The sequence below is a fragment of the Chenopodium album genome, chromosome 4, assembly GCF_948465745.1.
Source record: "Chenopodium album chromosome 4, dcCheAlbu1.1, whole genome shotgun sequence".
Taxonomy (NCBI): Eukaryota; Viridiplantae; Streptophyta; class Magnoliopsida; order Caryophyllales; family Amaranthaceae; genus Chenopodium; species Chenopodium album.
The window spans coordinates 17,124,474-17,135,762 of record NC_137837.1 but is presented as its reverse complement, the minus strand read 5'-3'; the positions used below and the strand labels follow the sequence as shown (position 1 = coordinate 17,135,762).

Genomic DNA, 11,289 nt, shown 5'->3' with positions numbered 1-11,289 from the left:
TGGTCATAAAAATTGGACATTCCAAGGGTTGTGAGGGGATTAAATATAGTCTAAATATGTATATGTGGCGTCATGTCATCATCCATGTGATGTTATGTAATAAATCTCATTATGACATGGAGTGACACATGTCGCCAACACGTTATTTCCGTGAGATTTAATAATATTATAGATTATAAAATTTGTTTATAAAGCAGATTATGTTGTATTTTCTCAGCTCTCTAATCTTTTTCAAAAAGACAGATAATAACTTCGTATGCTTTACATTCTCCCATTCGAATCATAGTACTTTAGTACTCATCAAAACTTCATAAATTGCTTACGAAAGTATTAAATTACTTGCATGGCTTGGACAGGCAAAGAATACGACTAAAAGAAGGAAAGAAAATAGAAAAAGTAAAGCAAAAAATGTTATTCTAAACATAGTATAAACAAGGTATCTCCCTTCTCCAATGCATTCTTTTCAAGAGATTCTTACTAAGGAATAATGTTCTTGCCCTATCCAATACCTTTGACGTATTTGTAAGGATTTGTGTTTCTCGTCCAACCGTGTACTCGTCTTAGACCACCTTCTAAAACTATATATACCCGGATATCAGGCATCAACTTCACAAATCATAGCCAAAGATAATAAAAATCATTTCCCCCTCCCCTAAGATACTCGAAAAAAAATCGAGTAATATAGTTTACAGAAGTTAGACATCATGGCTGCTTCACCGGCATTGATGAAATCCGATTCAATAGCTGATAACATGCCAGAAGCATTGAGGGAGAGAAGATACCTAATGAAAAAGTGTTTTTCTAGGTATTTACAACAGGGGAAACGGTTGATGAAGCTTCATCATCTTATGGACGAGCTTGAGAAATCCATTGATGACCCTGCTGACAGAACTCAAGTCTTAGAAGGCACACTAGGCTATATTTTGTGCTCGACTCAGGTATATTACATAGGAAAAACACATGATTTGATGACCAAACCAAACACATCTTTTTGTTTCCCTTCAATTTTCTCTTCCTTTAAAGAGGTTGAAAGGTAACTTACTGGTATCTAAAAGTTTCTCTTTGTCTGAAAATCCACAGGAGGCGGCTGTTGTTCCTCCCCATGTTGCCTTCGCAGTTAGACCAAATCCTGGCTATTGGGAATACGTTAAAGTAAATGCCAATGATCTCACAGTCGAAGGCATCAATGCAACTGAGTATCTGAAATTCAAAGAGACCATATATGATGAGAAATGGTAGTTTTATCATTGATATATTAACAGAATTCCATTTCTTCAAATATGGTGCTTACAACAGAATGTTTTGTGTGAACATCACAGGGCCAAGGATGATAATGCACTAGAGGTGGACTTTGGGGCACTCGAATATTCTACCCCACGCCTTGCTTTGTCTTCTTCAATAGGAAAAGGAATGAATTTTATATCAAAGTTCTTGAGTTCAAAACTCTGGGGAGAGAAGGAGGCTGCAAAGCCTCTTGTGGAACACCTGCTGTCAATGAAGCACCACGATGATGTAAGAACTCAAACTAACATAATTGCGTGCATTTATTTAGACATTATTGCTCATGTATTGAATTTAATCTTGGCAGAACCTAATGATCAATGAGACACTGAACACACCAGCAAAGCTGCAGGCCGCACTGGTTGTGGCTGAGGTGTTCCTTTCATCATTTCCTGCTGATACACCATTTCAGACCTTCGAGTTGAGGTACACCATTATGACTTAACACATCAGAAAAGGAATTATTTCAGTTTTTTCAAAAATAAAATAGAAGACTTAATACCAATATTTTTAACAGACTGAAGGAGTGGGGTTTTGAGAAAGGATGGGGTGATACTGCAGCAAGAGTCAAAGAGACTATGCGTTTTCTCTCCGAGGTGCTCCAGGCACCAGACCCAGTGAACGTGGAGAACTTCTTCGGCAGGCTTCCAACAACTTTCAATGTTGTGATATTCTCAATACATGGTTACTTTGGTCAAGCAAATGTTCTTGGCTTGCCAGATACTGGGGGCCAGGTATGTGTCTGGTAGCTAAACTGCTAAAACAGCCTGCAAAAGAAGCACAAAGTACATGAATAAGATTATTGTTAATGCCTTTGCAGGTGGTTTATATTTTGGATCAAGTCAGAGCATTAGAAGAGGAATTACTCATCAGAATCAAGAATCAAGGGCTTACTGTGAAGCCTCAAATTCTAGTGGTGAGTACAATCTCAAATGAAATCATAATTTCATTGAAAATTATGAAACTCGAAAATACAGCTGATTGGTGATGTGTCACACAGGTCACCAGACTAATACCAGATTCTCAAGGAACCAAGTGCAATCAGGAACTCGAATCAATTGAGGGCACCAAGTACTCTAACATTCTTCGCGTCCCATTTAGGACAGAGAATGGGATCCTCCGCCAATGGGTTTCTCGTTTTGACATATATCCATACCTAGAGAAGTTTACACAGGCATGTAGCCATTAAATTATATATTGACTTACCACTTGAGATCATTATAAATCACTCTGATTGTTAAGTACTTCTCTTTCATTTGACACCAGGATGCCACAACCAAAATCCTTGAGCTTATGGAAGGAAAGCCTGACCTTATAATTGGAAATTACACTGATGGAAACCTGGTTGCGTCTCTCATGGCAAACAAGCTTGGAGTAACACTGGTAAATAGCATCAAATAATACGTTGTAAGAATCATCTCTGTTTTGTTATTCATCGTTTATCTTGAAAATAGGCCACCATAGCACACGCCTTAGAAAAGACGAAATATGAAGATTCAGATGTTGGCTGGAGAAAAAAGGATTCCAAGTACCACTTTTCATGTCAATTCACAGCAGATATAATAGCAATGAATTCAGCAGATTTCATCATCACGAGCACATTTCAAGAAATTGCAGGAAGGTCAGACACTGAGACTTTATACTTCTTACTTTTAAGTTTTGAAATTCCCAAAATATGAATTTATTTGCATTTTCCGGAGCACAAAGCAAGTTTATAAGATCTTTACATAGATAGTAATCTATCTTCAATCCTAGTTAAAGCTTTGTTTATAAGATTTAATCACTGTTAGCCCTAGGACAATAAATTTGAAAATTTTCTGACCAAGAAAATACTATATGGAGTTGATCTTTTGCAGCAAAGAAAGACCTGGCCAGTATGAAAGCCATGCAGCATACACTCTCCCAGGACTATACAGGGTGGCTTCGGGCATCAATGTCTTTGACCCCAAATTCAATATTGCTGCACCTGGAGCAGACCAAACTGTCTACTTTCCCTCCACAGAAGCACAGAGGCGATTCACACACTTCCATCCAGCGATTCAAGAATTACTGTACAATAATAAGGATAATGATGAACACATGTAAGTACAGAAGGATGCAAAACCTGTATCTAAGTATCATACTAGTAAGATAACGTTCTTCCAATTTTCAGCAACTAAGTATACTTTTTTAACAGGGGATTCCTAGAAGACAAGAAGAAACCCATCATTTTCTCCATGGCAAGGCTGGATACAGTGAAAAATATTACTGGACTGGTTGAGTGGTATGCGAGGAATGACAGACTCAGGAGTCTGGTCAACCTTGTTGTGGTGGCAGGTTTCTTTGATCCCTCAAAATCCAAAGATAGAGAAGAAATGGCTGAAATTAAGAAGATGCACTCATTGATAGAGAATTACAAATTGAATGGCCAATTTAGATGGATTGCTGCCCAGACTGATAAGTACAGAAACGGGGAGCTGTACCGTTTCATTGCTGATACAAGAGGTGCTTTTGTGCAACCTGCTTTATATGAAGCTTTTGGTCTCACAGTCATTGAAGCAATGAATTGTGGATTGCCCACTTTTGCAACAAATCAAGGGGGGCCAGCAGAGATTATCGTTGATGGTGTCTCTGGCTTTCATATTGATCCCCACAATGGAGATGTGACGAGCAACAAAATTGCTGACTTTTTCCAGAAATGTATGAATGATGATGAATACTGGAATAAGGTCTCAGCAGCCAGTTTACAGAGAATATATGAATGGTAATAGCAATATAAATATCTCAAAGAAAATTTAATCCAACCAACAGAGCTATTAGTCAAATGAATCATACTTGTATGTCGCTGGTCATCGTAATCCTTTGAGATAGGGCATTTATTGGTGTTTCCTTTTCTTGTACTCTTGTGCAGCTACACATGGAAGATATATGCGAACAAATTGCTAAACATGGGATGCATGTATACCTTCTGGAAAATGCTGAACAATCAAGAGAAGCAAGCCAAGCAAAGATACATCCAAATGTTCTACAATCTTGAATACAGGAATCTGGTATGTTTCATTTCCATTGAAAATAGGTCATATCAGCTCCATACAAGATACACTTCATTAAGGTTATTTTACTAATAAAAACCTGTTGCAGGTGAAAACTGTGCCTATCCCAAGCTATGAAGTTCCAAAGCCAGCACCAAAGCCAATAGTAAGGCCGCAGCCACCCAAAAGGCATGCTGTTATTCTCTCCATATATAGTCTTTCCTTCATGCAATAAAACTTTATTGTTCCTACATTATAATGATGGGAAGCCTAATTTTAGAAATAGAGTAATTTTCTCATCAAACTAAGTATGGAATGCCATTTTTTACAAACCTCATGTTTTTACTGTAATTACTATACTTTTCCCTCTGTTTTTCCTTAACAAAAGCTATCATAAAACTAACTTGAAATCATTCCAAATTTGTAACTTACGAACATAGAACCTCCCAATAATCTAGATATAACCAGACTTAATGTGTTTGGCTTGTTCAGAGTAAAGCAGGATAGCAGGAATGTGTGTCCTAATTCTTCTCTTTCTATTTCCAATAAAATTACGATTGACTAACACAATCTCTCATTTTCTGCACCAGGCGGCCGACAACTCGGATACAGAGGTAAACAGGGGCATAGAAATCAATGACTTGAAATACTGTTTTTTCAATTTTATACTTGACATAATGCAGTGTTATTTATGACTTCCAGGTGGTTCGGAGCTTAACTCAGCACATGGCACAGTTTGAATCTTCCCCAAGAAACACGTATGCAGCTGTATACAAAGCCATTTCGAAGCTACTCTTTATCATTGTCCTACTGCTCCTCTTTCTAATTTGTTGGACTCATTTCTCAACTTACCAAAGTCAAAAGGCATTGCCTTTCTGAATAAAGCTACCTCAATGCTATTGTAATTAATCTTAAACATATTCAAGAATTGGATGCTTCCCGACTACAGAATCAAGCATACATGTTGTATACTAAAGAAACTAAATGTAAACATCAGAGAGATATACTTCAACTACAAATTGGAATATGAAATACTCTTTTATCTTCATATTTCTGTTAGAAAAATCTGTACATCTTTTATTTTGTATCTAATTTTCTTTTTGGCCACTCCCCTCCCATCCCAAAGCCAAAAAAGGGAAAAGAAAGAAAATTAAGCAGGGTGGGGAGTTATGGTAGAAGTAAGGTGGCTAAAATGACTATCACAAAGAAAACTGAAGTCTAAGGGAGAAATGCCAAAGGCTACTTTATCAGCCTGATCCTATATTTCCACAGAATAAGAACCCTTATGCCAATACCATAAAGATACGATAATTTTACATAACTAGACAAATAAAAATACAGAAAACAATCGCTTGTCATTTAAACAGACGAATGAATAAATCACACAACCCCCCCCCCCCCCCCCCCCCAATGATAAATTGATAAGTACACAGTTTTTTCCAAAAAAATTCTTAAAAGTAGCATACTCATAGCTTGAAGGAGTGGGATGGTCTAGAGCACAAAGGAAGTTAAATCACAACTACTCTAAAATGCAACAACTGTCATTAATAAAGAGTAGAATAATTAATGAAATGTGAGAACTAAAACGCAATCTCATACAAGAGATATTTCCGTCCCAAATCTTCTTATGCACTATTTAAGTCAACACCAATAAATGCATGATTCATACACAGGATCACCTTGGTTTAAGTTATTCCTACCAACTTTGTTCGTAAATTGACAATTAGATCTGCAAGCATTTGGTAAGCTTTTAAGGCAAGTTAAAGAATCTCTAACTATTCTCCACTCTTAAGAGATCTTAACAAGCTAATCAATATTTAGGAAAATTTATTTTAGTAATTTGGGATAGAATTCATAGCATAGCATTTCCACTCACCTTCAGGCTGTAATACCTTCCAAAAATTGCTATAATTAGAATTAAATTTTATATAAACTGAGTTACAAGGTTGAAGAGTTTTCACACCAGCTGGATTATGTTCTTGAATATGTTGACATAAATATGAAAATTAAACACTTAACAATAACTTCTTGAAGATGAAAATCTATTTGAAATTAACTCCTCTATTATACACGGAAATAAAACTTACAGCCAACAGCAGTAAAATATTTTATCTTAATCAAAGCTTTATAGATATTCTAGGCACAGCCTTGTATTTACTTTGGGCACGATATAGGATTAATAGGAACTTGTTTCAACAAATCAGTGGACAGTGACAAATAGTGAATTAGCTCATGGATTTGTGTGGAATTTTGCGAGGAAGGTTCCATACCATTGTCAACATGCAACTCCAGCCCAAAATACGTGATATTCTTTATAAATCTTCAAAACCAATTTGAGACGGAGATACATTAACATGAACTTTGGCATGTGACTTTCCTTCCAATACTACACGAACTATTTACCATCATTGACTACCAAATGTTTCATCATGAGAAATAATAGTTTTTTGAAACCCCAGGATACTTTGGTTATCATCATTCCTAGACTTTGTAGCATTATCTTCTATGTTTGCTCTAGTCAAATATCCACCATGGAACATTTATATTCATACTTGTCATCATATTCCCAAACTTGAAGCCAAAATTTCATCGATAAATATTTGTAACAAGATAAATGATCATTTGAAGATTCTACAAAGTTACATTCGGACTATTTGTACTTGAGCACCCATTAAACTAATACAAAGTATTAAAGCAGGCAGCATCAGAAAACATGGAAACAGACAATATGGAAATTAATTACATTCTAAATATGAAAGTTGTTGTGCCAGTTAGGTTACCTAGCCAAGCAGGCTGCTAAAATCTTCAGGGATTGTACCAATACCAAAGTTAGAAATCCATCCATGAACTTTTGCATCTTCCTGCATGCACATAACAAAAAAATTCAGGTCATCAAAGAAGTGTGTGTCATCTAGCAACCACAAGCAACAATGTGTTTCTCTTACATTAAGATCAGAAATGGTTTCCAAGCAAAGGATAACATCAATAGTTGCCTCATCTGGACTACAGCCTCACATATAGTGCCTGCAGTAACACAAAGAAGCTCTACTTACCGCATTATAAAAGAAATTCCTCACCAAGTGGTATTAAAACTTTAAGAGCCATACATTATTTTAGATTAGTACTACCATATTAGTATTTCTTTTAACATGCAGTATTGAAGATAAGGTCAAACTCTGCTTGAGCTCCTGCAATCTGCCCACATTCAGATAGTTCTACTTAGTTGACATATTCTTTATGCACAAGCCATAGATATATACTGACCAATAGACTTAAATAAAGCTTGTCTACATCATTGCTCCAGATTATTCCAAAACCATTCTGATATGAATAGTAATATAATGAAAGGATGACCAGCAAAAATCAGAACTTCAAACCTACAGCTGAAATGTAAAGATGACACTCAAGTTTACCAACAAACATCAATGGGATCGTCATTCTTTAGAAATAATGACTCTTCACTTCAGTTCTAGCAACATTTTCATTGAATAATGTGTTATATTCAACTACAAAGAAATCTGTGCTTTAAATTAAACTTTTCAATAGTTCCGCACAAAACGATAGTATGAAGATTTTGCTCAGAAACTTGACAATATGACTCTTGAATAAATAAATCCCAAGTTGTAACCTTAAGCAATAAGATGATATAAATGCACTAGATCCCCACATATCCTCACCAGCATTCACAGAAACTTCAATCATTAGTTCTCTCTAACAGCGGAATAACCCAGTCTCCATCTTTTGTCCCTTCCACAATCTTATCAGTTTCTGCACATCTTTTCTCCTCATAAGTTGCATTGTCAGCCTTTAACTCATTAGTATTGCGCCTACCAAGCAACATGAGGTCCATTATTTTTCTTCGGACATTATAGAACGGGTTAGATTCAATCAATTCACCTTTGCTATATGCCTCTCTAAGATAAACTGTCTGAGTGTCACCTTTAGTAGAGATATAGAATATCCCAGGGTGCTTTAACAAGAGTTCGCGAAAATTAACTTCAATCCCCAAATCCTTCCGGAAATGTACAAATCTTTCAACATCCATCATTTTCTCAACAGTCAAGCTCAGAAACTCATGTAAAATTCCCACAACTCTTTTCTCAAAACGCTCAATCCCAGCTTTAGTACGACTCCGTTTAACCTCTTTTTCATAAGGTTTCACATAAGACAATCTTTGCCAATTCTTTAGCTTGTCTTTAAAACCTTTCTCTATAACATAACCTGTAGGAAAATTTATAGGGAATGCATACTTAGTCTCAAATTCACTCAACCATTTCTCCTTGTACTCCTTTTCCCTCCACTTTTCGACGCCCCCAACTCCCAAACTTTTATCCCTCTCAACTAAAGCCACAACCTCAAGATCAACCAACTTAAAATCATCGGTATACTTTCCTAGTATCGACTCTCTAAAATCCACTGGCAACCCTAACTCTCGCCTCACCAATCGTAAGGCATGTAAATGAAGCATACCCTCTTTCGACATCATCAAAAGCTTCTTAACCCGCTTAACATTATCCAATTCACACTCCTCCATCACAACCCTCTCTTCCTCAATCAAAGCCATCATCTTTCTTGTAACACTACAACACACATTCTTCCTAACAGGGTGCGTAAAAACATCAAAAACATGCGGGTAATTACCAAGAAAATCACCCATACTAACATTAAGACCAACTACATTATTCCAACGAGACATAATTTGAACAGAAACATAATGGCGTCTTCTCTGAGACATTAAGTCGAACAGGTGGAGTGCAATATTGAGTTTCCTGATTTGGGATGTCAGTAAATCAAGTTTAAGGTCCCGAGTTCGATTTTCTAACCGGGTTTGAGCAGTATTCGCGGGTTTTTTCCATCTTCTTTGAATGAAGTGATTAAATGGGCCAAATTGGATTGGTGATTCAGGTAATTGGTGTAAATAAACTGGGTTTTTTCGAAGATATTTGAAGAGTAATGCTCTCATGGCGTAAGAGAAGAGAGAGATTAAGGAAGTGGGTGTAAGGTGGTGGTGGTGGTCGCCGGCATAGGGGGAAGTTGCTGATGGACTTGCTGTAGATGCTGGCAAGGGTGGCAACGATCTATATCAATTATATTCCATCCCCGCGCTTTTAAGTTTATTTCCGATTAAAACTTAGGAAAAATTACTCCCATTAATCTGAACTTTGCCTCGTCCGCCGAAAATAATCCCAACTTTCGTTTATTATCTATTGCACCGAATTTTTGGGGGTATTAATTTTTGTTGCACCCAACTTACCTGCAACCGGTTAATCCGGTCAACATTTGTGTGTTACATTTTTTTGGACACGTGTCACTACATGAATGGTCAAATAAAAAAAAAAATTAAAAAACAAAATTTAAAAAAAAAAAAAAAAAAAAAACATAAACCCACCCCTTCCCCCTTAACCACCAGCCCCCCACCCAAACCACCCCATCCACCAGCCCTCCCCCACCCCTTCCACCAGACCCCACCTGAAAACACCCCTCACGCAGCCGGAAAATCGCCCCCACCCCCGACCACCACTCCCCACCTGCCGAAAACGAAGGGGAAGGGAGCGGAAACGACGGGGAGGGGGAAACGACGAAAACGAAGGGGAAGGGGAAGGGGATTCGGGTCGGAAAACGGCGGGGGAGAGGGGAGGAAATAGGGGTGGGGGAGGGGTTTTCGGGGTGGGGAAAGGGAAAGGGGGAGTTTTGAGGGAAGGGGGAGGGTTGTGCGGCGGTTTCCGGGAGTGAGGGAGGGGTTTTCGAGGGTGGGGGAATGGTTTTCGGGGGTGGGGGAAGGGAAAGGGTGGGTTTCGAGGTAGGGGGAAGGCTGGGCGGCGGTTTCCGGCAGCAGGGGAGGGCTTTTTCGAGGGTGGGGGTGATTTTCCTGCGTGATGGGGGTGAGGGTGTGGTGGCAGCCGCTGGGCGTGGGTGGTTTGGGGTTTTTTTTATTTTTTTATTTTTTGTTTTTTTTAAAAAAAAAAAAAATTAAGCCGCTCATACGCTGACACGTGTCTAGGTAACTTGCTACAACAGGTTAGATGACCTGTTGGGTGCAACGAAAATTAATACCCCCCAAAGTTCGGTGCAATAGATAATAAACGAAAGTTGGGATTATTTTCGGCGGACGAGGCAAAGTTCAGATTAATGGGAGCAATTTTTCCTAAAACTTATTTTTATAGATTCTCATTCGTTGAGAAACAATTAAGTTTAATTTAGTTCAGTTTAGTTCAATTCAGTTCAGCTCCTAATTTCCTTCTCTTATAAAATATTCAGTTCAATTTAGCTCAACTCAGTTCACTTCAGTTCAGCGGAGTTCAGTCAATGAGAACAGGTCCTAAGGGTCTGTTCACATTTAAACTGAACTGATCGGAGCTGAATAAACTGAATTGATTGGAGCTGAATTGAACTGAACTGAACTAAATTGAATATTTTATGAGAGAGGGAAATTAGGAATTGAACTGAACCGAACTGATTGGAGTTGAACTGAATTGAACTGAACTGAACTGATTGGAGCTCAACTGAACTGAAATTAAGTAAATGTGAACGGGCCCTAACAAACTTATTATTTTACTAAATTAAACTTATTTTTATATAACCGAACATATTTTATCGAATGGAAATTATTTTCAAATAAGGTGATGACATTAGTGCCTAACTAGTTCTTTGCCCGAGCAACGCTCGAATGTTTACAGGAAAAAAATTATATTTATATAATTATATAAGCTTGTATTTATTGTAGATTTTGTATACATTTAATATTTTATTTATTAAAGTTGTTACGCTTCTATTACGTATGCTTTATATTTTTTTTTTATTAATTATCTTATTATTTTTTAAGAAAAAAAAAAGTCTTTGGCGGGATAATTTTTAATATAATTGCGACACGTGTACTTCTAGATTAATCTTGGTGATTATTTTATTATATAGTATAGATAAATTGTTTGTTTTTTAGTCTCTTTTATTTTTCAATTTGTACTAGGGATTCCAAAGTGCGCGATGCGCGCGGTACAGC

General features: G+C 37.3%; 2 protein-coding genes across 6 annotated transcripts; one reads left to right on the top strand and one right to left on the bottom strand.

Moving 5' to 3' along the window:
• The first annotated feature begins 594 nt into the window (after positions 1–594).
• Positions 595–5,340, top strand: LOC145628983 (sucrose synthase 7-like). 2 transcript variants are annotated; one of them, XM_081681437.1, is made up of 15 exons: positions 595–938; positions 1,081–1,235; positions 1,320–1,512; positions 1,589–1,707; positions 1,799–2,015; positions 2,102–2,197; positions 2,282–2,455; positions 2,548–2,664; positions 2,736–2,902; positions 3,138–3,362; positions 3,458–4,024; positions 4,172–4,310; positions 4,402–4,458; positions 4,883–4,906; positions 4,995–5,340. In XM_081681437.1, the coding sequence occupies exons 1-15, from the start codon at positions 705–707 to the stop codon at positions 5,169–5,171; spliced, it is 2,661 nt and encodes an 886-aa protein (XP_081537563.1). In that variant the 5' UTR covers positions 595–704; the 3' UTR covers positions 5,172–5,340. The 2 variants fall into 2 exon arrangements, with proteins under 2 accessions (XP_081537563.1, XP_081537564.1); XM_081681438.1 differs by having other exon boundaries at positions 4,402–4,481; positions 4,995–5,220.
• LOC145628984 (protein ROOT PRIMORDIUM DEFECTIVE 1-like) lies at positions 3,182–9,774 on the bottom strand. Of its 4 annotated transcripts, XR_014111527.1 has the most exons (4): positions 7,970–9,774; positions 7,238–7,316; positions 7,073–7,153; positions 4,201–4,307 (listed from the first exon to the last, which is right to left on the bottom strand). XR_014111527.1 is itself a non-coding variant. In XM_081681440.1 (2 exons), exon 1 carries the CDS (start codon positions 9,253–9,255, stop codon positions 7,987–7,989), a length of 1,269 nt encoding a protein of 422 aa, XP_081537566.1. In that variant the 5' UTR covers positions 9,256–9,774; the 3' UTR covers positions 7,568–7,669; positions 7,970–7,986. The 4 variants fall into 4 exon arrangements, 1 of the variants encoding a protein (XP_081537566.1); XR_014111528.1 differs by lacking the exons at positions 7,073–7,153; positions 7,238–7,316; positions 7,970–9,774 and adding exons at positions 3,182–3,330; positions 4,415–4,842 and having other exon boundaries at positions 4,096–4,307; XR_014111529.1 differs by lacking the exons at positions 7,073–7,153; positions 7,238–7,316; positions 7,970–9,774 and adding an exon at positions 4,393–4,842 and having other exon boundaries at positions 4,280–4,307.
• Between the last annotated feature and the right edge of the window lie 1,515 nt (positions 9,775–11,289).